We start from the raw sequence: 27,785 nt of genomic DNA, 5'->3' as shown, positions 1-27,785 counted from the left end.
GAATTGATAATGCTTTGAAATGACACAGAATGATATCTTGAGAGTATTAGAAAGTTTCAAGGGTTACAGAGAAGGGTAAATGTACGACGCGCGGGATTAGCCGAGCAATCTCAGGCGCTGCAGTCTTGGACTGTGCGGCTGGTCCCGGCGGAGTTCGAGTCTCCCTCGGGCATGGGTGTGTGTGTCTGTTCTTAGGATAATTTACGTTAAGTAGTGTGTAAGCATAGCAACTGGTGACCTTAGCAGTTAAGTCCCATAAGATTACACACATTTGAACGTTTTTGATAAATGTACCACTTACAGGTGAGAGACCATGATCCGGAGACGAACGAGTCGAATGTTGCAAGCGAAAATAGTTCTGATATCTCAGACAGTGCAATACATCATCAGTATCATTTTTGTTAAGATTTTAGGGTAGATAACTTACACAAGTGGTAGTATGAACCACAATACGGATAATATCCAGTAACCGTGACCTCTGAAATGCATAATTGAAGAGCCATAAGGACATGTTCAGTAGAAGAGATCTGTTTCACAGTATCGTAGGTGAACAAGTGCCCACAGTTCGTAAGGGATTCACGCCATATCCCATTGTTACCAGATTTTTTTTTTTTTTTGTTCCGTTTGACCACCTCTGTAAGCTGCCTACAAGACAATAGTAGTGACAACACTTCCGGTACATACACTGAGATAACACAAAACGTGGGATACCGATATGCACATATACGGATGGCGACAGTACAGCGTATACAAGCTACACTCCTGGAAATTGAAATAAGAACACCGTGAATTCATTGTCCCAGGAAGGGGAAACTTTATTAACACATTCCTGGGGTCAGATACATCACATGATCACACTGACAGAACCACAGGCACATACACACAGGCAACAGAGCATGCACAATGTCGGCACTAGTACAGTGTATATCCACCTTTCGCAGCAATGCAGGCTGCTATTCTCCCATGGAGACGATCGTAGAGATGCTGGATGTAGTCCTGTGGAACGGCTTGCCGTGCCATTTCCACCTGGCGCCTCAGTTGGACCAGCGTTCGTGCTGGACGTGCAGACCGCGTGAGACGACGCTTAATCCAGTCCCAAACATGCTCAATGGGGGACAGATCCGGAGATCTTGCTGGCCTGGGTAGTTGACTTACACCTTCTAGAGCACGTTGGGTGGCACGGGATACATGCGGACGTGCATTGTCCTGTTGGAGCAGCAAGTTCCCTTGCCGGTCTAGGAATGGTAGAGCGATGGGTTCGATGACGGTTTGGATGTACCGTGCACTATTCAGTGTCCCCTCGACGATCACCAGAGGTGTACGGCCAGTGTAGTAGATCACTCCCCACACCATGATGCTAGGTGTTGGCCCTGTGTGCCTCGGTCGTATGCAGTCCTGATTGTGGCGCTCACCTGCACGGCGCCAAACACGCATACGACCATCACTGGCACCAAGGCAGAAGCGACTCTCATCGCTGAAGACGACACGTCTCCATTCGTCCCTCCATTCACGCCTGTCGTGACACCACTGGAGGCGGGCTGCACGATGTTGCGGCGTGAGCGGAAGACGGCCTAACGGTGTGCGGGACCGTAGCCCAGCTTCATGGAGACTGTTGCGAATGGTCCTCGCCGATACCCCAGGAGCAACAGTGTCCCTAATTTGCTGGGAAGTGGCGGTGCGGTCCCCTACGGCACTGCGTAGGATCCTACGGTCTTGGCGTGCATCCGTGCGTCGCTGCGGTCCGGTCCCAGGTCGACGGGCACGTGCACCTTCCGCCGACCACTGGCGACAACATCGATGTACTGTGGAGACCTCACGCCCCACGTGTTGAGCAATTCGGCGGTACGTCCACCCGGCCTCCCGCATGCCCACTATACGCCCTCGCTCAAAGTCCGTCAACTGCACATACGGTTCACGTCCACGCTGTCGCGGCATGCTACCAGTGTTAAAGACTGCGATGGAGCTCCGTATGCCACGGCAAACTGGCTGACACTGTCGGCGGCGGTGCACAAATGCTGCGCAGCTGGCGCCATTCGACGGCCAAAACCGCGGTTCCTGGTGTGTCCGCTGTGCCGTGCGTGTGATCATTGCTTGTACAGCCCTCTCGCAGTGTCCGGAGCAAGTATGGTGGGTCTGACACACCGGTGTCAATGTGTTCTTTTTTCCATTTCCAGGAGTGTATAAATGGGCAGTGTATTGGCGGAACTGTCATTTGTACTAACGTGATTCATGTGAAAAGATATCAACGCGATTATGTCCACACGAAGGGAAATAACAGACTTTGAACACAGAATGGTAGTTGTAACTAGACACATGAGACATTCCATTTCGGAATTCGTTAGGGAATTTAGTATTCCGAGATAAGTGTCAAGACTGTGCCGAAAATACTAAATTTCAAACGTTACGTCTCACAACGCCTAATGCAGTGGCCGGTGGGATTTGAGGCGTCAGAAAGGGCATCCGGCCAGCAAATGCCAAAGACACAACCAAAACCAATACATAACAACGTCGACCCCGTTGGTACCCGAAAAAGGTTGTAGGAACAGAAGAAGGAGAACCTGCTCATTTTTCTTCGAAAATGAGAAACTTAAAGCAGTAGATGAGAATAAATGAGAACGGTCAAAGTACTACGGAAGATATTAACGTTGAGTGAAACAATACGAAAAATGTTTCTTGAAAAGAAAATTTTTTTAGCATCTAATACAAATTTTAGTTACGAACTTCCAGCATACTCGAATAATTGCAGGTCAGCAAATTCTGTTAATCAGTACAACTAAAAACAAGCCAAAAGAACAAATTTCATGTTTTTATTTACTTGATGACTAGCTTGGGGCCTAGCCTGTTTTCGAATCAACCAGAAAGTCAAAATGGTATTTCCAAAATTACAAGACACATATCAAAAATATACGTGTATTGAAGTGAAAATGAAGTTACAGCGCATGTAGAGTTATCTGGAGGCCAAAATTGGGCGAGCAACAGTATAGACAAGACGAGAATAGTAGCTTTTGAAATGTGATATTACAATAAATGTTGAAGATTAAATAGGTTGTTCGAATAACTAATAACATGCTCAGAATCGAATTAGGGAGAAAAGAGATTATGGTACAATCTGACTAAAAGAAAGAATCGTTTGATAGGAAACACTCTGAGGCGTCAATAAACAATTAGCTTGCTAATGGAAGGAAATGGAGGCAGTTGCAGGAGGTTGGGGAACTGCTATAGAGGGTAATTAAAGATTGGGTACAGTAAGTGAGGGTGTAGATTGCCGCAATTATGTAGAAATGAAGAGGCTTACGCAGGATAAACTAGCGTGGAGAACTGCTTCAGATCAGTCTTGGGACTGAGAAACGCAACGGAAAGTTATGTAAAAAGAAGGAAATGTGTATAGCGAACGGTATTGTTATTAGAACCCGTCTCAATAGTATGTTATGCCTTAGAGCATCTCGTAATGCTTAGAAAATATTACGTTGTTATGTTTACGTTTCATGTATTTCAGATGTTCATCCATTCCAATCTGGAGTCTCTTTATAAGTACGTCCCCAAGAAGATTTTGCCAGAAGAGTACGGAGGAGAAGCCGGACCTATTGAAAAACTGCAAAGTAAGTGCAAATCATTGTCAGCGATTTCTACGTCACCCAAATGTGCAACGTTGTGTACTCATAAGCCCTGAAACAGGCTCTTAGGAGCTATAGAGGGGACATGGTAGATAAATTCTGCTAGAGAACCCGTGACCGGAAATGTACTGATCGGACAAAAGTTTGAAAATCAGCTTACTTTCAAATCTCACGCTTCGTGGTACAACACAGCGGAAGCTTTGCTGGAGCCCATGGCATGGGCAATGTATCAGGTACTCGCCTTTGGGTACTCTCCTACGTGAGGAAGCACGCTCTCTTAAAGACGAGAGAGCGGCTCGTCAGTGGAACAGCACAATCAGCCATTCTCGTTGCGAACGTACCAATTTCCCGTTGCTGTAAGCGGATGAAAATGGTATGTGACGTCATAACTGCAAGAGGAACTGACGACGGCGGCCTATTCTCAGTTTGTGTGTGTACCGTGAAGCAGGAAATTTGAGAATAATCTGATCTTCAAACTTATATTACGTCCGAACGGTACGTTTCTGGACTTGGGTTCCTTATCAAAGCTGCTAACTCCTCTTTACAACCCCTATGAGTCCGATAACAGGAATTGTGAAATATCCTGTAAAATTTATTAGGGCAGCAGTACGTAAGTTCAGGTAATAAATAACTGACTATTTGTTTACTTTAAAAGCATCACTACATTGGCTAATAATCTTGACATACATGAAGACTAACCTGCCCTGGGTTTTATGCAACCCGCTATGCCTTCAAAAACCAAATGGGAGATTTTCATATTTTCTCGCTCGCTATGTGCAGACTATCAGTCCAACACAAAAATGAAGACCATTTTGCAGTTAATGTAGTTAAATTTTGTACACGGATTCGTTTTCGCTGGAGGCCACGGTTTTTGTGTTTGAACGTCACTTTTTCCGGTTTCTCTTGACTAATTCGGAAACTAGAGCCTCTAGCGACAACGTATCCCAGTACAAAATTTAACCACATTTAAAATCTTACAAAAAGATCCTCTACATTTTTTTCTCTAGGAAAATACTTTGTGTGTAGAGACTGAGAGAGTATGATAATTTCCTGCGGGGGTTTTGAAGGCATTACGGCTTACATAAAACCCATAGGGAGGGGAAGTTGAATCACCCTGTATTAACATAGAGAAAAAACGGCTTCCAGACCATCACCTCAACATTTTTCAAATCGTTTTAAGTTGTACAAAAATAAATCGCAAGCAGCTATTATGTAATGATTTATTAAGGACCAGTTTCGCTGCGTTAAAGCAACATCTTGAGGTTGTTAGTAGTGTCACATAGATAAGAACACAGAGACGCTCCCAACGTCGGTGTCACGTAATCCAAACGCATGAAGAGGTGAAGTTGTCAACAAACAGTCAGCGGCAGAGCATTGAGACGAACAGTGCAGGGGATGAGGAAACTAAGGCTGGTTATCACAAGAATAAAGTACTGACACTATTAACAAGCTGAAGGTACTGCCTTAAAGTAACGAAACCGATCGTTAATAAATCATGCCATAATAGCTCTCTGCGGTCTATTCAAGCTCTGTTTACCATGAATTTCAACAGCTATGGTTGCCCATTCTATAAAGTTCCATATTTCTCAAATGTATTGAACTTGAAATTGTAAACATGTGTATGAGCCTTTGTCAAATACAGCAATCATACGCTTGGTTACATCATACCTAAGCAATGTACAAGTAACACTTGCAGAAAGACGAATTCCGCTTGTAATTTGAATCCCGTTCAGAATCTCTTGAAATGACATCTCCTTTCGTTATGGCAGTGCAGTGTGGCTCAGTTTGGCCTCAATAGATAGGCCTCCGGCAGACATTCAAGAGCGTATAATTTTTATATGATGTGTAACAGACAACAGCCTGGAGGGCTCATCCCACGCTCCTCCATATCACGTCCAAAGAAGCAATTGGCAGAGGACGCCATGACGGTTGATCGGTACCGAGTGGCCCGTATGAGGCCAGGAATGGTGGAACTAGAAAAAAGAAAAAAAAAGAAAATATGAATGGCTTAGTACCCGTGTCTCAATCTCATATGGATAATGCGACTTATGCATTTCAAAAACATATGACGTGGGTGACATTTCGGCTCGTCCTATATTACTAAGGGGGAGGAATAGCACAAATACAGAATCATAATAAAGTACCCAGAATGACATTTTCACTCTGTAGTGGAGTGTACGCTGATATGAAATTTCCCGGCAGATTAAAACTGTGTGCCGGACCGAGACTCGAATTCGGGACCTTTGCCTTTCGTGGGCAAGTGTTGTACCAACCTTTTTTTTGTTTTGTTGATCGTTGTGTTTGGTCGTTGCAGACGTCACATGACATCCGTTCAAGTTTGTTTTATTGATCCTTCCACTCAGTTTTTTTATTAGAGAGGCAACCGGCTCTCTGACCGAACACGCTGAGCTACCATGCCGGCACCAATTGCGGACACTTGGCTTAGCCACAGCCTGGGGGACATTTCCACAATGAGATTTTCTCTCTGCAGCGAAGTGTGTGCTGATATGAAACTTCCTGACATATTAAACTGTGTGCCGGACCGAGACTCGAACTCGCGACCTTATTTCGAGTCTCGGTCCGGCACACAGTTTTAATCTGTCAGGAAGTTTCATAATTAAGTAATTTTAGATTATGTATAGACGTACCCCTATCCCTGTCTATTAAGATATGGGAACGACTAAGAAGAAAGGAAGACAATTTAGGTGTCCCGACGTGTACTTTATAACATTGGTGTAGGAATCATTGTACAATGAGTTACCAAATGACTGGAATTTCGTAACATCAGACATTCCTAATTCCCTTAAACTTAGTTGTCCACGTGGGATGTGTTTTACGATGTCACTCTGTTTGCAGATGTGTGGAAAGAGCGCATCGAGAGGAATGCGGCGTTCTTCAAGGAGGACGAAAAGTACGGGGTGGACGAGTCGAAGAGGCCCGGCAAACCCAAGACACACACCGACCTGTTCGGCGTGGAGGGCTCCTTCCGACAGCTGTCCGTGGACTGAGCAGGATTCTCTGCCGACCTATTGTCTTTACTCTTATCAGAGGCCATTCTTAGTGGTACTACCATTATATGCCACTACTGTAAAATACTACCTATGAATATGAGAATAAAATTACTTTGCTTTCAAATTCTGGCAATACATCTCTCACCATATCGCCTTAACATGTCACTTAGGGCACAAAAAACACAACACGTAATACATGATGTGTAATTAAAACAAAATAACACACAAAGCAATTAACGACAGTAGCTGCAAGTCGGGACCGATTTACGCTGATGAGCCATAATATTATGACCAATTGCTTAATAGTTTGTCTGTCCGCCTTCTGCGTATTAGGGATCTGACAGTTTGTTGATAAGTTTGAGGAGGTATGTGGCATTAGATGCCTGCGCACAAGTCAAGTACTTCGCGCAATTAACGGGCCATTGATGGCGCCCGATAGCGACGCAGATGGGTCCCATAGGATTTACATCAGGTGAATTTGGTTGCCGAGACACCAACGTCAATTCCCTATAACACTCTTCAAACCAGTGTGGCGTGGTTCTGGCTGCGAGAGACGGACAACTGTACTGCTAAACTATCACATCACCGTCTGGGCAGACATGAAGGAATGCATGTGGTTCGTAGCTTCCATTACTATCACAGGTCTCATGCAAGAGCAGGAGAATTTTTCCATGGCCTAGTACTGTTCCCACAGGCCTGCGTCAATGGCGTGTAGAACGTTTCGAACCACCGTTTACCTCAATGACGGTGTTCGTGGAGACGACCGTTGACCCACTGTAGCAAAAATATGATTCACTCGAAGAGTCGACATGTTTTCCTTGATCCAAGGTCGAATCCCGTTGGTCTCGTCCACACTGCAATCCTAATTAACCACGACGTTGGGTCAAAATGTGAACACGGAGTGGCCTGCTGCGGAGCGCCATATTCAACAATGTACCATGAATAGTGTGCACAGAAACACTTGTGCGTGCACCAGCATTGTGCTCTTTCGACAGAGGTGCCACAGATCTACATGTATCCTTCTTTTCGGAGCAGACAATCCTCTGATATCCACGTTCTGTGAAGGGTAGCCGACGTCCAACCATTTGGCACCTGTAGGTAGTTTTCCTGTTCTCTTTCCGTAGATACGACAGTAGCACGAGGACATTCGAACAGCTTCGCCGTTTTCGAGGCACTCGTTTACTCTGCATAATGATAATCTGCCCTTTTTCACAGTCGCTTATCTCATTGGACACCCCCATTAGCAATCCACATCTTCGCTAGGGCGATCCCTCATCCGTGTGTGCTACGCTTACATACTTTTGTTACCGTGTCACGTGCCCACAACGCCACCATGCGTCATCTATCATCGCGGTGGGCAGTGGTCATAAAGTTCTGGCTGATCAGCGTATATCAATGGGACAAGTTGAAAATTTGTGCTGGATCGGGATTCGAACCCTTGTCTCCTGCTTGCTAAGGAAGATGCGCCGACCACTATGTCATCTGAACTCAGTGCTCACCATAACACCACCGATTACCCCACCACGCCTCTCGTCAGACCCAAATTCTGTGCTTATACCAAAAACTACTGGTGCAGTGTCCCTTCTCATCAGCCTAATTACTCGCGGCATCTCGCCAACTCCCTTAAGAACTCGAGCATTTTGTGCATTTACGCTGAAGGGATCATTGGCCGTCAAGACCTTAGTTAAATATATGTGGCTCTGAGCACTATGGGACTTAACATCTATGGTCATCAGTCCCTTAGAACTTAGAACTACTTAAACCTAACTAAGGACAGCACACAACAACCAGTCATCACGAGGCAGAGAAAATCCCTGATCCCGCCGGGAATCGAACCGGGGAACCCGTGCGTCGGAAGCGAGAACGCTACCGCACTACCACGAGCTGCGGACAGTTATATATATATGTGTCAGAAACAACAAGCATCAGGTATATGCTATCCATTTAATCATAGCACAGTACTTTTTCTTAGGGACGTTACTGGTAAGTTATTCTGCGAGCGAACTGTGAAACGTCGATCTCTTATTTCGTAAGCCTTGATCCTTTATCTCTGAACAATTTGGGGAAAAAAAGAAAAACTGTGGACATGAAGTAAAAATGTTACCCCGCTCTCGTAGTACATAACTGTTGTACCTTGAACTGTTACCATCTCAACACAGGTGTTTGTAGGATCTTTCTGTGATTACTGTTATCAGTATTTTGCGGAGTAAACATGTCCGTAAACTCTGAAGATGCTGCAAAAGATGTTGTTTCATTAGAAAATGGTGGCAGCATGTAATATATATCAGAGACTTTGAGAACTATAACTTCCACTATTTCCAGGAACGTAGGAAGGTACCAGGAAACTGGAGGTTATGCAAGGAAACAAGAGTTAGGCCCGACAAGAGAAACATTGACAAGAGATGATGGTCAATTTCTCCAGCTACAAGTTCTCGTCAACCGTCACATCACCACCGTGGAAGCATTAAACCGAATCTGTCAAGTCCGAGGTAGTCGGTTTTAGTGAGGGAACCGTTCAAAGGAGAATGGAAAACGCCAGTCTTCAATCTCCAAGACCTCCTCCACGCCAAGAACTCAGCAGAGATCGTCGCATCGGTCGGCTGCGTTTCGCAATGAAGTATCGCGACTGGATTGAACAACAATGGGAGCAGGCGATGTCCATCGATGAGCCGCTATTTGACCTGCTGACACCTGCCGATACAGAGGAGATTTGCTGAGAGCTTCAGGAAACGTATTCCCCTGGCATATGCTCATCCAGGAAACGTTTTTGTAACGGTCCTCTGGTAGGAGTGGGCAGCAATCAGCATGACTGTGAGAACAGATCTGATCTTCGTGGAGCACGGGAGCTTTACATCACATCGCTATATGGAGGCATATCTCCTGCTGACGTGTCGGACCCCCATTTGCACGGCGTAGTGCCGTAATTCGACTTGTCATTGACTCAACAAGTCGCTGGAAGTTCCTTGTGCGTAGAAAGAGCTGCCTCTGTAGCCATCCATAGTTCCGAGAGCGTTGCCGGTATCGGAGTCGCGCACGAACTGACCTTACGACTATGTCCCATAAATATTCGATGCGGTTCATGTCGGGTGATATGGATAGCCCGATCATTCGCGCGAATTGTCCAGAATGTTCTCCAAACCAGTCGCTAACAATTGCGGTCCTGTAACATGCCGTACTGTCACCCACAAAAATTCAATCGCTTTTTGGGAACGTGTAGTCCATAAATGGCTGAAAATGTTCTCCAAGTAGTAGGACATAAACATTTCCAGTCAATGATAGGTTCACTTGGAATAGAGGACACACACAACTCCATGTAAGCACAGCCCTCACGATTATTGAGCCATCACCAGTCTGCACAGTCCATGTTGACAACATGTGTCCATGGCTTCGTGAGACTGCGCCACACTGAAACCATCACATCAGCTCTTAGCAACTAAAATCAGCACTCATCTGACCAGGCCACAATTTTCCAGTGGTCTAGGTTCGTCGGGATGCGGACTGTCAAAAGTCTTAACATGATAGAAAAGTTAGAAAATGCAGAGGCTCAATCTAAATACAGTGGGGGTTAATGAAGTGAAATGGAAAGGAGACAAGGATTGCAGGTCAGATGAGTATAGGGTAATAACAACAGCAGCAGAAAACTGTATAACGGGACTAGGATTCGTGACGAATGAGAAGGCAGGACAAAGAGAGACCTACTGTGAACAGTTCGGTGGTAGGGTAATTCTCATCAGAATGAACAGTGGCCCAGCACCGACAACGATAGTTCAGATATACACGCCGACGTCGCAAGCCGAAGATGAAGAGGTAGAGAAAGTATATCAGGATCTTAAACGGGGAATTCAGTGATAAAAATCTAACAGTCATGGGGGATCAGAATGGGGTTGTAGCTGTAGGAGTATAAGAACGGATTACGAAAGAATACTGACTTGTTACTAGAAATGAGAGAGTTTAATACAGTTCTGCAGTAAATTTCAGCTAGAATCACAAGAAGAGGAGCTATACTTGGAAAAGGCCAGAAGATATGGAAAGATTTCAGTTAGATTACATCATGATCAGCCAGAGATTCCGAAATCAGATACTGGATTGTAAGGCGTGCCCGGGAACAGATATACATTAAAATCACAATTTAGTAGTGATGAAGAGTAGGCTGAAGTTTAAGAGACCAGTCAGGAAAAATCAATACCCAAAGAAGTGGGGTATACAAGTACTACGGAATGAGGAGGTATGCTTGAAGTTCTCTGAGGCTAGAGGTACTGACAAGGGGAAGAGCCCGGTAGACAGTTCTGTGGAAGAGGAATGGACATCTGTAAAGAGGGCAGTCACCGACGTCAAAAAGAAAAACATGAGTAACAAGTAGATAACTGTGAAGAAACCATGCGTAACACAAGTAATACTCAAGTTGATCGATGAAAGAAGACAGTAAAAAACATTCAGGGAAATTCAGGAGTACAGAAATACAGTTCACTTGGAATGAAATAAACAGGAACTGCAGGGAAGCAAAGGAGAAATGGCTGCATGGAAAATCTGAATAAATTGAAAAAGAAATGATTGACAAAAGAACTGACTTAGCGAATAGAAAAATCAAAACAACCTTCGGTGAAATTAAACGCAAGAGTGGTAACATTAAGAGTGCAGCGGGAATTCCACTGTTCAATGCAGAGGAGAGTGCGGATAGGTGGAAGGAGTACATTGAAGGCTTCTATGCATGGCAAAACTTGTCTGATGACGTGATAAGAGAAGAAACAGGAGTAGACATAGAAGAGACAGAGAATCTACTATTAGAATAAAAATTTCAAAAAATCTTTGTAAGACTTAAGAATGAGGCGGAAGGGATAGATAAGATTCTGTCATAATTTCTAAGATCATGAAGGGTGGTGGCAACGAAGCGGCTTCTCGCTTTGGTGTGTAGAGTGACTCAGTCCGGCGATATAGCATTTGAATTTCGGAAAAAGTATCATCGCCGATAGGGATTAGCCGAGCGGTCTAGGGCGCTGCAGTCATGGACTGTGCGGCTGGTCCTGGCGGAGGTTCGTGTCCTCCCTCGAGCATGGGTGTGTGTGTGTGTGTTTGTCCTTAGGATAATTTAGGTTAAGTAGTGTGGTTGATCATGGAAGCAAGAGTGAAGAAAAGTCAAGATACGTTTCTATGATTTGTCGACACGCAAAAAGCGTTCGACAATGTCAAATGAAGCAAGACGTTCGAAATTATGAAGTAAACAGCGGTAAGCCATTGGGAAAGGAGAGTTATGAACGAAGTGCTCGGATTAAAGAAGGTGCAAAACAGAGATATAGTCTTCCGCCACTGCTGTTCAATCTATAGTTCGAAGAAGCAACGACGGAAATAAAAGAAAGGTTCAAGAGTGGAATTAAAATTTAGGTGGTACAGTCTGGAGCCCCGGGACCGCTGCGGTCGCAGGTTCGAATCCTGCCTCGGGCATGGATGTGTGTGATGTCCTTAGGTTAGTTAGGTTTAAGTAGTTGTAAGTTCTAGGGAACTGATGACATCGGAAGTTAAGTCCCACAGTGCTCAGAACCATTTGAACCAAAATTTAGGGAGAAAAGTAATCATTGACAAAATTCGCTGATGACACTGCTATCCTCAGTGAAAGTGAAGAAGACTTACAAGATGTACTGAATGGAAAGAACAGTCTAATGAGTACAGAATACGGAGTGAGTGTAAAGTAAAGAAAGACGATACCTACCATGAGTATCAGAAATGAGAATAGCGAGAAACTTAACTACGGAACTGGTGATAACGAAGTTGATGAAGTTAAGGAATTCTGTTACCTAGGCAGCAAAATAACCCATGACGTTGGAGCACGGAGGACGTAAAATCAGACTAGCACTGGCAAAAAGGGCATTCCTGGTCAAGAGAAGTCTACTAGAACCAAAAATGGACCTTGATTTGAGGAAGAAATTTCTGAGAATGTACGTTTGAAACACAATATTGTATGGCAGTGAAACGTGGACCTTGGGAAAACCAGAAAAAAAAGAGAAACCACCCATTTGAGATGTGGTGTTCCGGAAAAATAAGCGATTATGAGAAAATGAATGAGGAGGTTCTAAGGAGATTCGACGAGAAGAGGAATCTATGGAGAACACCCGCAAGAGCAAGGGATATGATGGTAGGACAACTGTTAAGACATCACGGAATAGCTTACATGGGCCTACAGGGAGCTATGGAAATGAAGTCCCGTGCTTCTTGAGAGAGCGTAAGGGAACGAAGCGGGAGACCCGCACCGCCGTACTAGGCAAGGTCCTAAATGGAGGTGGTTTGCCGTTGCCTTCCTCCGATCGTAATGGGGATGGAAATTTGGAAATTTGTGGTCTTATGGGACCAGACTGCTGAGTTCATCAGTCCCTAAGCTTACGCACTACTTACTCTAACTTAAACTAACTTACGGTAAGGACAACACACACACACCCTTGCCCCAGGGAGGACTCGAACCTCCGACGGGGGGAGCCGCGGGGACCGTGACAAAACGTCCAAGACTGTGCGGATACCCGGCGCAAATTAATTGGGATGAATGTTGATGATTAAGACGACACAACAACACCCAGTCGCCTCGGACCAGGTGAAAATCCCTGACCTTGCCAGGAATCGAACCCGTGACCCCGTGCTCGGTAAGCGAGAACGCTACCGCGAGACCACGAGCGGCGGACAGAGGGAGCTGTAGAGGGCAGAAACTATGGTGGAATACAGAGACTGGAATACATCCAGTGTATAGTTCAGAACAAATATTGCTAGTGACAGTCTGAGATTAAGAGATTAGCACAGGAGAGGAATTCACGGTGGACCACTTCAAACCAGTCATAAGACTGGCATGAAATTTGCACTCTGCAGGAAAGTGTGCGCTGATGTGAAACATCCTGCCAGATTAAAACTGTGTGCCGGACCGAGACTCGAACTCGGGACCTTTGCCTTGTCGGGAACTGCTCTACCATCCGAGCCACCCAAGCACGACGCACGCACCGTCCTCACAGCTCCAGCTCCGCCAGTGCCTCGTCTCCTGCCCTCAAAACTGCACATAACCCCTTGTGCAGACCTCACAGAACTAGCACTCCTGGAAGAAAGGATATTGCGGAAACTTGGCTTAGCCACAGTCTGGGGGATGTTCCCAGAATGAAATTTTCACTCTGCAGCGAACTGTGTGCTGATATGAAACTTCCTGACAGATTAAAATTGTGTGCCGAACCGACTCGAAATCGGAACCTTTGTCTTTGCGGGCAATCGCTCCATCAATCAGTCAGCAAAAGTGATGGGAAAAAAATGAAATGTTCACGAGCCCAGGAGTGGCGCTGCAGGCGATGCCGATTAACGCCACATTTCACCGTACTATGTTAACAAATTCGTTTGTCTTACAACACACACTGATTTCTGTGCTTATTTCACGCAGTGTTGTTTGTCAGCTAGCACTGACAACTCTACGCAAACGCCGCTGCTCTTATTCGTTAAGTAAAGGCTTTCGGCCACAGCGTTGCCTATGGTGAGAGGTAATGCCTAAAACATGGTATTCTCGCCACACTCTTGACACCATGGATCAGTAATACTGAATTCCTAACGATTTCCCAAATACGTCTAGTTCCGACTACCATTTCGAGTTCAAAATTCAGTAATCCCCATCGTGCGTTGGAAACCTATTTACATGAATCACCTGAGTACAGATGACAGCTCAGCCAATGCACTGCCCTACAATATCTTTTCAATGCAACACGGCGCCATAAGCATATGTGCATATCGCTATCACATGATTTTTGTAACCTCAGTTTACATTAATGGCTGACAGTGCATATCTCCACGTTGCGAGGATTGTGCAAGTGTTGTTGAACGAGCTGTGGCTGGGCCTGCTCGAAGCCCTGATTTGAATGTTGTTGAACATCTCCGGGATCAGGTGAGAAGAAAGAGACATCTGCACTACTGAGAGCTTCCAGGACTTGTGGGAGGGCCTTCCTGAAACAATGGGAGATAATTTCTCAAGAGTACATTGCAGCATTAAACATGAATGAGTTTGCTGGATGTGATTGATGCCATACAAGTGGTTCTCTTTTCTCCAAAGGTCTCTTTAATTTTCCTGTAGGCAGTATCTATCTTACCTCTAGTGAGATAAGCCTCTACATCCTTATATTTGTCCTCTTGCGATCCCTGCTTAGCCATTTTGCACTTCCTGTCCATCTCATTTTTGAGACGTTTGTATCCCTTTATGCCTGCTCCATTTACTGCATTTTTATATTTTCTCCTTTCATCAATTAAATTCAATATATCTTCTGTTACCCAAGGATTTCTACTAGCCCTCGTCTTTTTACCTACTTGATCCTCTGCTGCCTTCACTACTTCATCCCTCAGAGCTACCCATTCTTCTTCTACTGTACTTCTTTCCCCCACTGCTGTCAATTGTTCCCTTGTGCTCTCCCTGAAACTCTGGACAACCTCTGGTTTAGTCAGTTTATCTAGGTCCCATCTCCTTAAATTCCCACCTTTTTTGCAGTTTCTTCAATTTTAATCTGCAGTTCATAACCAATAGATTTTGGTCAGAGTCCACATCTGCCCCTGGAAATGTATTACAATTTAAAACCTGGTTCCTAAATCTCTGTCTTACCATTATATAATCTATCTGATACCTTTTAGTATCTCCGGAATTCCTCCATGTATACAACCTTCTTTTATGATTCTTGAACCAAGTGTTAGTTATGATTAAGTTATGCTCTGTGCAAAATTCTATCAGGCGACTTTCTCTTTCATTTCTTAGCCCCAATCCATATTCACCTACTACGTTTCCTTCTCTTCCTTTTCCTACACTCGAATTCCAGCCACCCATGACTATTAAATTTTCGTCACCCTTCACTATCTGAATAATTTCTTTTATCTCATCATACATTTCATCAATTTCTTCATCATCTGCAGAGCTAGTTGGCATATAAACTTGTACTACTGTAGTAGGCGTGGGCTTCGTTTCTATCTTGGCCACAATAATGCGTTCACTATTCTGTTTGCAGTAGCTTACCGACACGCCTATTTTTTATTCATTATTAAACCCACTCCTGCATTACCTCTATTTCATTTTCTATTTATAACCCTGTATTCATCTGACCAAAAGTCTTGTTCCTCCTGCCACCGAACTTCACTAATTCCCACTATATCTAACTTTAACCTATCCATTTCCCTTTTTAAATTTTCTAACCTACCTGCCCGATTAAGGGATCTGACATTCCACGCTCCGATCCGTAGAACGCCAGTTTTCTTTCTCCTGATAACATCGTCCTCTTGAGTAGTCCCCGCCCGGAGATCCGAATGGGGGACTATTTTACCTACGGAATATTTTACCCAAGAGGACGCCATCATCATTTAATCATACAGTAAAGCTGGATGCCCTTGGGAAAAATTACGGCTCTAGTTTCCCCTTGCTTTCAGCCATTCGCAGTACCATCACAGCAAAGCCGATTTGGTTATTGTTACAAGGCCAGATCAGTCAATCATCAATACTGTTGCCCGTGCAACTACTGAAAAGGCTGCTGCCCCTCTTCGGGAACCACACGTTTGTCTGGCCTCTCAACAGATACCCCTCCGTTGTGGTTGCACCTACGGTACGGCCATCTGCATCGCTGAGGCACGCAAGCCTCCCCGCCAACGGCAAGGTCCATCGTTCATTGGGGGTGGTTTGAGCCCTATTCTGTCTAATTTTTACCTTCACTGGAGAGATACACGTGGAAGGGAGCAATATATTGGTGGACTGAGGTGAAGAGGAGCTGAAATTTACCAAATATTTCTGCTGTAACCTCGGCAAACTGCTTGAAATCTGTTGATAAAATGTCACACATACGAGACAAAAAACAGAAGATAACTATTCATATAAAAACATTTCAATAAAATACGTTTTTAAGGGGGAAAACTAATGGAAAATGAATTTGTGTTAGGCACATGCAGATAGCCCTGAAAATTTATGCTTGCGAATTTTTAATCGCTATGGCAATACTTGTAGAATTGAAAACCGAATAGTGGGGCGCATGCAGCAGACATTGGTAGGGAGTGTAGAGAGTAGTTGTCGTTGTACAAAATCAAGCAACATTTTATGTAATCTGCAGTGCCATAAAACTGTTGGTGACGTAGTGAACTATTCATACTCTATTTTATATTGCACACGCCCCATGTTTTTCGCTTTTAAGTTTTACAAGTACTGTCACAGCTTATAAAAATTCACAAACACAATTTTAGAGCTATCGGTATGGGGCTAGGAACCCGTACTATTTTATAATTTTACCCAGTTTAAAAGTGTGTTATATTAATCAGCTTTTTATTTAAATAATTATTCACTCATTAGTATAGTAGTTTAACTGCAAGTATGTATACAATGGCTGAGCATTCTCGATGCGTCTATACAAATGTTATCTTTAGTAAATGGTGCTGACTTTCATAGCACTTGTTATAAACTGTGTGAGGGAGAATTAGGTTATATGAAACGAGAAATCACTTTAGAATGCAGCTATAGCATTCGTTTTCCTTAAACATTTAACTTAAAATATCCATCTAATATTACGGTATGTCATCCCATTTAAAAGTTAAATACTTTGATAATGCTTGTAACTGTATCATAAATAACTCAAATCCCCTGAACTCTACCTGTACAGCACAAGCTTCAAAATGCAAATTATTGCAAAATCTGAGGACCTCAATGTTCCTATATTTGTATTACTTCTTGCTGTAAACGGTACATCCGGCCTTCTCTTCACTTTTCAGGGTGGTTCTTGCTTCCTGAATATCTGTAAACTCTAATGGGAAGTTGTTACCCAACGTGTGCAAAGCGAAGGGAAACTAAACAAAAGTATACAGCCACACTGCATAACTTCACTGTCCCCTTACTAACCTTGCTTTTAGCGTCTATCTCTCGTCCAACGCAGAGTCGCAAACAACCAGTAAAAAGCGAGGTGACACCTGTACACAACAAGGTAAAAGGAGAGACTCGCAAAATTACAGAACAGTAACATACGAGGGTTGACTGAAAAATAATGCCCCCACTTTCGTAACTCTTCTACAGTTGGCAGCATCGGTATGTGGCAGGTACTGGCTTATTACGTATCCTCTCCTCTAGAGCTCCAGTTGGAGGGAAGCCTTAGCACATAACTTTTGTGTTATTTCAGTGTATAGTATGGAACCCTGCGCAGACGGTCGGTCAATGCGATTTAAGCAACGTTCAGTCATTGAATGCTTGATAGCAGAAGGTGCCACCCAAAGGAGATTCATAAGAGAATGAAAGCAGTTTATAGTGATTGTATTGATGCGAGCACTGTGAGTCGTTGGGCGAGTAAGTTTAAAGATGTTGAGGCGGGAACATCTAACCTACTGGACAAACAAAGAGTTGGACGTCCTGTCTCAGCAACGACCGAGTTGCACAAGCAAAAGGTTTACAGATTGATTCAGAAAGATCGTCGTATCACTCAGAGAGAAACTGCAAGCACAATCTGCATTTCACAAGAACGTGTGGATCCCATTATTGCTTTGCTTGGCTATCTGAAGATCTGTGCACAATGGGTACCCCGGAAGCTGACTGCTGAAATTAAAGAGCACAGACTCGAAATTTTCCAGTAACTCCTGTCACTTTACGAGAAAGAAGGTGACGCCTTTCCCCATTCAATTGTGACAGGAGACGTAACGTGGGTGCATCATTACGACCAGAGACGAAACGTCAGATACAGTGGGAATTAGTGACGTTTGGTGGCAGGAGGAACAAGACTTTTGGCCAGGTGAATGCAAGGTTATAAATACAAAATCAGATAGGGGTAATGCAGGAGTAGGTTTAATAATGAATAAAAAAATAGGCGTGTCGGTAAGCTACTACAAACAGAATAGTGAACGCATTATTGTGGCGAAGATAGATACGAAGCCCACGCCTACGACAGTAGTACAAGTTTATATGCCAACTAGCTCCGCAGATGACGAAGAAATTGAAGAAATGTATGATCAAATAAGAGAAATTATTCAGATAGTGAAGGGTGACGAAAATTTAATAGTCATGGGTGACTGGAATTCGGTAGTAGGAAAATGGAGAGAAGGAAACGTAGTAGGTGAATATGGACTGAGTCAAAGAAATGAAAGAGGAAGCCACCTGGTAGAGTTCTGCACAGAACATACGTTAATCATAGCTAACACTTGGTTCAAGAATCATGAAAGAAGGTTGTATTCATGGAAGAAGCCTGGAGATACTAGAAGGTATCACACAGATTATATAATGGTAAGACAGAGATTTAGGAACCAGGTTTTAAATTGCAAGACATTTCCAGGTGCAGATGTGGACTCTGACCAAAATCTGGTGGTTAAGTACTGTAGATTAAAACTGGAGAAACTGCAAAAAGGTGGGAATTTAAGGGGATGGGACCTGGATAAATTGACTAAACCAGAGGTGGTACAGAGTTTCAGGGAGAGCATAAGGAAACAATTGACAGGAATGGGAGAAAGAAATACAGTAGAAGAAGAATGGGTAGCTTTGAGGAATGAAGTAGTGGAGGCAGCAGAGGATCAAGTAGGTAAAAAGACGAGGCCTAGCAGAAATCCTTGGGTAACAGAAGATATATTGAATTAATGAAAGGAGAAAATATAAAAATGCAGTAAACGATAGAGGCAAAAAGGAATACAAACGTCTCAAAAATGAGATGGACAGGTAGTGCAAAATAGCTTTGCAGGGATGGCTAGAGGACAAATGTAAGGATGTAGAGGCTTATCTCACTAGGAGTAAGATAGATACTGCCTGCAGGAAAATTAAAGAGACTTTTGAAGAAAAGAGAACCACTTGTACGAATATCAAGAGCTCAGATGGAAAACCAGTCTTAAGGAAAAAAAGAAAAGCTGAGAGTTGGAAGGAGAAGTAGAAGGTCTACACAAGGGGGGGTGATAGTGAAGACAACGTTATAGAAACGGAAGAGGACGTAGATGAAGATGAGATGTGGGATATGATACTACGCGAACAATTTGACAGAGAACTGAAAGACCAATTTCTAAAAAAAAAAAAGGCCCTGCGAGTAGACAACATTCTGGCAGAACTACTGATAGCTTTGGGAGAACCGTCCACGACAAAACTATTCCATCTGGTGTGCAAGATGAATGAGGCAAGTGGAATACCCTGAAACTTCAAGAAGAATTCCACTTCCAAAGAAAGCATTCGCTGATAGGTGTGAAACTATCAGTTTAATATGTCATCGTTGCAAATTTCGCGAATTCTTTACAGAAGAATGTACGTAACTGGTAGAAGCCGACTTCGAGGAAAATTAGTTAGGATTTTGGACAAATGTAGGAACACGCGGGGTAATATTGACTCTACGACTTGTCTTTGTTGTTGTTGTTGTGGTCTTCAGTCCTGAGACTGGTTTGATGCAGCTCTCCATGCTATTCTATCCTGTACAAGCTTCTTCATCTCCCAGTGCCTACTGCAGCCTACATCCTTCTGAATCTGCTTAGTGTATTCAACTCTTGGTCTCCCTCTACGATTTTTACCCTCCACGCTGCTCTCCAATACTAAAGTGGTGATCCCTTGTTGCCTCAGAACATGTGCTACCAGCCGATCCCTTCTTCTAGTCAAGATGTGCCACAAACTCTTTTTCTCCCCAAATCTCTTCAATACCTCCTCATTAGTTATGTGATCTACCCATTTAATCTTCAACATTCCTTTGTAGCACCACATTTCCAAAGCTTCTATTCTCTTCTTGTCCAAGATATTTATCGTCCATGTTTCACTTCCATACATGACTACACTCCATACCAATACTTTCAGAAACGACTTCCTGACACTTAAATCTATACTTGATGTTAACAAATGTCTCTTCTTCAGAAACGCTTTCCTTGCCATTGCCCGTCTACATTTTATATCCTCTCTACTTCGACCATCATCATTTATTTTGCTCCCCAAATAGCAAACTCCTTTACTACTCTAAGTGTCTCATTCCCTAATCTAATTCACTCAGCATCACCCTACTTAATTCGAATACATTTCATTAACCTCGTTTTGCTTTTCTTGATGTTCATCTTATATCCTCCTTTCAAGACACTGTCCATTCCGATCAACTGCTCTTCCAGTCGTTTCCCTTTCCTTCAAATGTTTCTTCAGCTTACTTGTAGGTGATGTTTCTCTTTTCTCTAGTGAAATATCTTTCTAAAACCTTACATTTGTCCTCCAGCCATTCCTGCTCAGCCATTTTGCACATCTTGTCCATCTCATTTCTTACATGCCAGTGCGGCCATTTTCGTCGATATTCGTTATAGTGATCTAACTCGTTTGCTATCTTCATCAATCAAATTTTAAAGTGTCAGCATACATCAGAAGTAAAGACTGCAGCATTTGTATTAATGCCTGGTGTCTCCTCTTTCAGGCATGTTAGAAAGAACAGACATCACGTGGAATCAGCCGCTATGATACATATTATGTAAATTGTCAGACGTTTTTAATACGTCAAACATTAAATATTCTCTCTGGGTGATAAGATTCTTGGTGACAATTTTGATATGAAGGTTTTTGTCATACGATGCACTAGAGCTGATGGCCATCGTAATAGCGCATAGGCGTAACGGTAAATGTCACGTTCTTCCAATTTTTTAGAGAAGCACAATGGTGTCACTCCTGGCGCTATGGACTGCGAAGCCAACGTCTAAGACTCCGGGCCACAGCTGGTGGTAGCTGTGAGAACTACGATGGCAGAGCAGTACGTCCCCTATAGAGTACATATCTGGCCAATTTGGACTTACAGACTGCCCCAGTGCCATTATCCAGCATATCGAGGACAGTCACAACAGTTGTCGGCTATCTTGCCTCCAGGAAAGGATATAAGGGTTTTATGATACCCTTCCCAGCGAAATACCTGTACGCATCCAGATCAGAGGGTTCAAAAGGCTCTGAGCACTATGGGACTTAGCATCCGTGGTCATCAGTCCTCTAAACTTAGAACTACTTAAACCTAACTAACCTAAGGACATCACACACATCAATGTCCGAGGCAGGATTGGAACCTGCGACCGTAGCGGTTGCGAGGTTCCAGATTGTAGCACCTAGAGCCGCTCGGCCACCAAGGCCGGCCAGAGCAGAGGGGGTGCAACGTCATACTGATAACGGAACTCGTACAGGTAAGTTATTTCTAAATTTGACTCGATTTTGTTAAACATTGAAATAACATTTTCTCTTAATCCGTGAAGTTTATTTCGTTTTGTTCTCCTTTCTAGGTTCCTGAACTTTATTTCAGGCAGTTAGGTTCGAAACTTTTTTACTTTCACTATATCGACCAACGTTGCTTTCTCGACAGCAGAATTCAGATTCCTCTTGCTATACTTTGCCATTCCCAAACTTGAGGTTAAATAACTCATTATCCTCATTTCTACCAGTCCAAATCACCTTCTTTTATGCTTCGTTTAATCTTAAGCCATTTTCTGGTGTTGTGTGCTGTCCATTCGTTTCAGTAGGTCTTTGAAGGTATCAGGCCACAAGTTTGTCCTAGTACCTTGACCCTTGACAGCTTTGTCATTACTCTTCCGAACTTTTCGTTGGAAGCTGTCACTGATTCTTCGACATATAAGTTGAAAAACAGCGTTGATAAGCTTCAACTCCACGTTACACTGAGGTAAAAAAGCCATAGGATACCTCCTACTATCGTGTCGAACCTCTTTCCATCCGACTTAGCGCACAAACTCCACATGCCACGATCTCAGTCATAGGAAGTCCCCTGAAGGAAAATTGAGCCATGCTGCCTTTGTAACCGTCCATAATCGAGAAAGTGCTGCCAGCGAAGTATTTTGTGCACAAACTGACTTACCGTCTAGGGTCCAACTCATGCCGTCAAGAGACTCTCCGCAGGCAATGTCGTACTGCTTAGCAAAGGCACTCTCGTCGGTCAACTGTTTCCATAGCCTATTAACGCTGAAATTCGGATACGTTCGACGTACGTCCACATTGGGCTCCGAGCTTATTTCACGCAGTGTTGCTTGTCTGTTAGTACTGATAACTCTACGCTAACACCGTTGCTCTCGGTCATGAACAGAAGGCCGTCACCACGGCGTTGTTGGTGTCGAGAGGTAATGCCTGAAATTTCGTATTCTCGGCACACTCTTGACAGTGTGGATCTCGGAAAATTGAATTCCGATACGATTTCTGATGGAATGTCCCATGCGTCTAGCTCCTACTGCCACTCCGCGTTCAAAGTTTCTTAATTCCTGTCGTGCAGCCATGATCACATTGGAAATCTTTTCACGTGAATCACCTGAGTAAAAACGACAGCTCCGCCAATGGTCTGCCCCTTTAAACACTACTGGCCATTAAAATTGCTACAGCACGAAGATGACGTGCTACAGAAGCGAAATTTAACCGACAGGTGATACGCAAATGATTAGCTTTTCAGAGCATGCACACAAGGTTGGCGCCGGTGGCGGCACCTACAACGTGCTGACACGAGGAAAGTTTCCAACCGATTTCACATACACAAAGAGCAGCTGACCGGCGTTGCCTGGTGAAACATTGTTGTGATGCCTCGTGTAAGGAGGAGAAATTCGTACCATCACGTCTCTGACTTTGATAAAGGTCGGATTGTAGCCTATCGCGATTGCGGTTTATCGTATCGCGACATTGCTGCTCGCCTTAGTCGAGATCCAATGACTGTTAGGAGAATATGATATCGGTGGGTTCAGGAGGGTAATACAGAACGCCGTGCTGGATCCCAACAGCCTCGTATCACTAGCAGTCGAGATGACAGGCATCTTATCCGCTATGCTGTAACGGATGGTGCAGCCACATCTCAATCCCTGAGTCAACAGATGGGGACGTTTGCAAGACAACAACCATCTGCACGAACAGTTCGACGACCTTTGCAGCAGCATGGACTATCAGCTCGAAGACCACGGGTGCGGTTACCCTTGACGCTGCATCACAGACAGGAGCGCCTGCAATGGTGTACTCAACGACGAACCTGGGTGCACGAATGGCAAAACGTCATTTTTTCGGATGAATCCAGGTTCTGTTTACAGCATCATGATGGTCGCATCCGTGTTTGGCGACATCGCGGTATACGCACATTGGAAGCGTGTATTCGTCATCGCCATATTGGAGTATCACCCGGCGTGATGGTATGAGGTGCCATTGGTTACACGTCTCGGTCACCTCTTGTTCGCAATTACGGCAATTTGAACAGTGGACGTTACATTTCAGATGTTCCGTGGCTCTACCCTTCATTCGAGAAACCCTACATTCAGCAGGATAATGCACGACCGCTTGTTGCAGGTCCTGTACGGACCTTTCTAGATACAGAAAATGTTCGACTGCTGCAGATCTCTCACCAATTGAAAACGTCTGGTCAATGGTGGCCGAGCAACTGGCTCGTCACAAAACGCCAGTCACTACTCTTGATGATCCGTGGTATCGTGTTGAAGCTGCACGGGCAGCTGTACCTGTACGCGCCATCCAAGTTCTGTTTGACTCAATGCCCACGAGTATCAAGGCCGTTATTACGGCCAGAGGTGGTTGTTCTGGGTACTGATTTCTCAGGATCTATACACCCAAATTGCGTGAAAATGTAATCACATGCCAGTTCTAGTACAATATATTTGTCCAATGAATTCCCGTTTATCATCTGCATTTCTGCTTGGTGTAGCAATTTTAAAGGCCAGTAGTGTGTACCTTGTGTAGGCGATACTCCTGCCATCTGTATATGTGCATATCGCTACCCCATGACTGTTGTCACGTCACTGGGCATCATTATTGGCCTTCCGCTTACGTTACTCAAATCTGGGTTGGGTAGATATTGTAGATTTTTATCTATGACAGCACCTTGTCAACTGTAGCTTCTAAATTTAAAAAATCTTATTTCACCTCAGATTATCAAAGACTTCCTCTATGTCCGCAAACACTTGGAAAATATTCTTATGATTATACAATTTGTCTTCCATTACTAGGCGCAGGATCAGAACTATTTCTTGGGTAACGTTTTCCACCTTGAAGTCAAACTGATCTTCTTCCAGAACGTCTTCAGTTTCAATTTCTAGTGCTCTGAATGTTAAAGTCACTGGCTGCTTGCAAGTATGACTTTTCACTCCAATCGTGTTATCGTTTCCAAGTTAACTTGCATGTGCCTTCCTCGTTGATTTGATGGGACTACTACTTCTGGAAAGCTGATATTTCATATAGTATATTGCAATTTAAAAAAAAAAAAAACTTTACAGCTGCCAACAATTATACTTATATTTTGTTTCTGTCTCAAGAGAATGAGACACATTAAAAATTCTACTTCATTTTTAAGTATTTATTTAAGTAGATAATGGGCATTTGAAAAAACATTATCACCGGTATTGATTCATTTGTTATTCAAGCGCCTCCAGAGCAATATCATCTTTACAGAAATGCTATCTGAGGAAAATTACAATGATTCTTTTAGACGAACAAACATACAGAAAAATTAGTTTAGTGCTTGTAGATGCTTGGCACACCTAGTAAACTGAAGTGACAAAAGACACTGGATACTTCCAAAAGTCTTGTGGGACTTTTACCCGGCAATTGCAGCAACTGCACGTGTCACGAGCTAAACTGGTCTTGGAAGTCCCCTCCAAAAAATTGAGCCATACGGCCTCTATAGCCGCCAATAATCGCAAGAGTGTTGCCGGTGCAGGATTTTGTGCACGAACTGGCCTATCGATTATGTCCGATAAACGTTCGATGAGATTCATGTCGGGCGATATGTGTGGCCAAATTATTCGCTCGAACTGTCTAGAATGTTCTTCGAACCAATCACGAATAGCTGGGTGACATGTGACATTAACATTGATAATAATTCCACCATTGTCTAGAAAAATGAAGTCCATGGTTGGATGCAAATAGTCGCCAAGTCACCAATCAATTATGGATTCAATTGGACCGGAGAACCCAGTCCCCTCCACATAAACGCTACCCATATTAGTATGGAGCAACCACCAGCTTGCACAGTGCCTTGTTGATAACTTGACTCCCTGACTTCGAAGCGTCTGCCCCACAATCGAACGCTACTATCAGCTCTTACCAACTGAAACTGAGACTCGTCTGACCTGGCCATCTTTTACCAGTCTTCTAGGGTCGAACCGATATGGTCAAGAGCACAAGAGAGGCGCTACAACCGATGTCTTGCTGTTAGCAAAGGCACTGCTGCCGTAGCGCATGAACGCCAGATTTCACCGCAATGTCCCGACGGATTCGATTTCTGCGGTAATACGATGCTGTGCTGCTTGTCTGTTAGGACTGACAACTCTACGCTAACGCCGCTGTTCTCGGTCGTTAAATGAAGCCCGCCGTCTACTGCGTTGTTCTTGGTGAGAGGTAATGGCAGAAATTTGGTATTTTCGGCGCACTTTGACACAGTGGATTTAGGAATGTTGAATTCCATAAGTATTCCCGAAACGGTATGCCCCATGTGTCTAGGTCCAACTATCATTCTGCGTTCAGAGTCTGTTAATTCCCGTTGTGCGACAATAATCAATCGGAAATCTTTTCATATGAATCACCTGAGTAAAATTAACAGCTCCGTCAATGCACTGCCCTTTTACACCTTGTGTACTCGATACTACCGCCATCTGTATATACGCATATGCACTCCTGGAAATGAAAAAAATAACACATTGACACCGGTGTGTCAGACCCACCATACTTGCTCCGGACACTGCGAGAGGGCTGTACAAGCAATGATCACACGCACGGCACAGCGGACACACCAGGAATCGCAGTGTTGGCCGTCGAATAGCGCTAGCAGTGCCGTAGGGGACCGCACCGCCACTTCCCAGCAAATTAGGGACACTGTTGCTCCTGGGGTATCGGCGAGGACCATTCGCAACCGTCTCCATGAAGCTGGGCTACGGTCCCGCACACCGTTAGGCCGTCTTCCGCTCACGCCCTAACATCGTGCAGCCCGCCTCCAGAGGTGTCGCGACAGGCGTGAATGGAGGGACGAATGGAGACGTGTCGTCTTCAGCGATGAGAGTCGCTTCTGCCTTGGTGCCAATGATGGTCGTATGCGTGTTTGGCGCCGTGCAGGTGAGTGCCACAATCAGGACTGCATACGACCGAGGCACACAGGGCCAACACCCGGCATCATGGTGTGGAGAGCGATCTCCTACACTGGCCGTACACCTCTGGTGATCGTCGAGGGGACACTGAATAGTGCACGGTACAGCCAAACCGTCATCGAACCCATCGTTCTACCATTCCTAGACCGGCAAGGGAACTTGCTGTTCCAACAGGACAATGCACGTCCGCATGTATCCCGTGCCACCCAACGTGCTCTAGAAGGTGTAAGTCAACTACCCTGGCCAGCAAGATCTCCGGATCTGTCCCCCATTGAGCATGTTTGGGACTGGATGAAGCGTCGTCTCACGCCGTCTGCACGTCCAGCACGAACACTGGTCCAACTGAGGCGCCAGGTGGAAATGGCATGGCAAGCCGTTCCACAGGACTACATCCAGCATCTCTACGATCGTCTCCATGGGAGAATAGCAGCCTGCATTGCTGCGAAAGGTGGATATACACTGTACTAGTGCTGATATTGTGCATGCTCTATTGCCTGTGTCTATGTGCCTGTGGTTCTGTCAGTGTGATCATGTGATGTATCTGACCCCAGGAATGTGTCAATAAAGTTTCCCCTTCCTAGGACAATGAATTCACGGTGTTCTTATTTCCATTTCCAGGAGTGTAGATACCCCACGACTTTTGTCGCCTCAGTGTAATGTTTTGCTTTATATGGAATCGCAACAAAATTTTCTTCTCATGATATTTACAGACCGGGAGTACTGTTTATAACACAGAGCGCTCGTATTCAAATACGATCTTATTCGATCAAAAAATATCACAGTGCAGACAGGCATTTCACTTGTTTTGAGCTTTACGATTATGGCTCTCACACAAAAAGGTCATATTCGTAATACCTTCTCGACCATTAAGCACAAATTTCTTCTGTTGTGCTTTGTCACCAATGAACTGGTTGAATTTCATTGAACTGCGTCTCTTTTTCATTTGGCTCAGCGCTATCAGGCGCACGTCTTTCAGTATCCGGCTGTTTTAGTCCGATAACACCCAGACGCTTTTTATCAGTAGTTACCAGCCCATCGTACGACTTATTCGTTTCACACGATAACCTGACCCGGATCTTAGATGCAGCTGTATAAAAGCGATTTCTGCAGTCGT

General features: G+C 44.3%; 1 protein-coding gene across 1 annotated transcript in view; it reads left to right on the top strand.

Annotated features, from left to right (window-relative positions):
- Nucleotides 1-6,749, top strand: part of LOC126284299 (retinol-binding protein pinta-like) — a 136,543-nt gene extending 129,794 nt beyond the window's left edge. Inside the window, exons 6-7 of the mRNA XM_049983130.1 lie at nucleotides 3,497-3,599; nucleotides 6,471-6,749. Of these exons, the coding sequence (XP_049839087.1) occupies nucleotides 3,497-3,599; nucleotides 6,471-6,622 (255 nt within the window). The 3' untranslated portion in view covers nucleotides 6,623-6,749. The remainder of the gene's footprint in view (nucleotides 1-3,496; nucleotides 3,600-6,470) is intronic.
- The last annotated feature ends 21,036 nt before the right edge of the window (nucleotides 6,750-27,785 follow it).

The sequence above is a fragment of the Schistocerca gregaria genome, chromosome 8 (genome assembly GCF_023897955.1).
Source record: "Schistocerca gregaria isolate iqSchGreg1 chromosome 8, iqSchGreg1.2, whole genome shotgun sequence".
Classification (NCBI taxonomy): Eukaryota; Metazoa; Arthropoda; class Insecta; order Orthoptera; family Acrididae; genus Schistocerca; species Schistocerca gregaria.
This window is presented reverse-complemented; position numbering and strand designations above follow the sequence as displayed.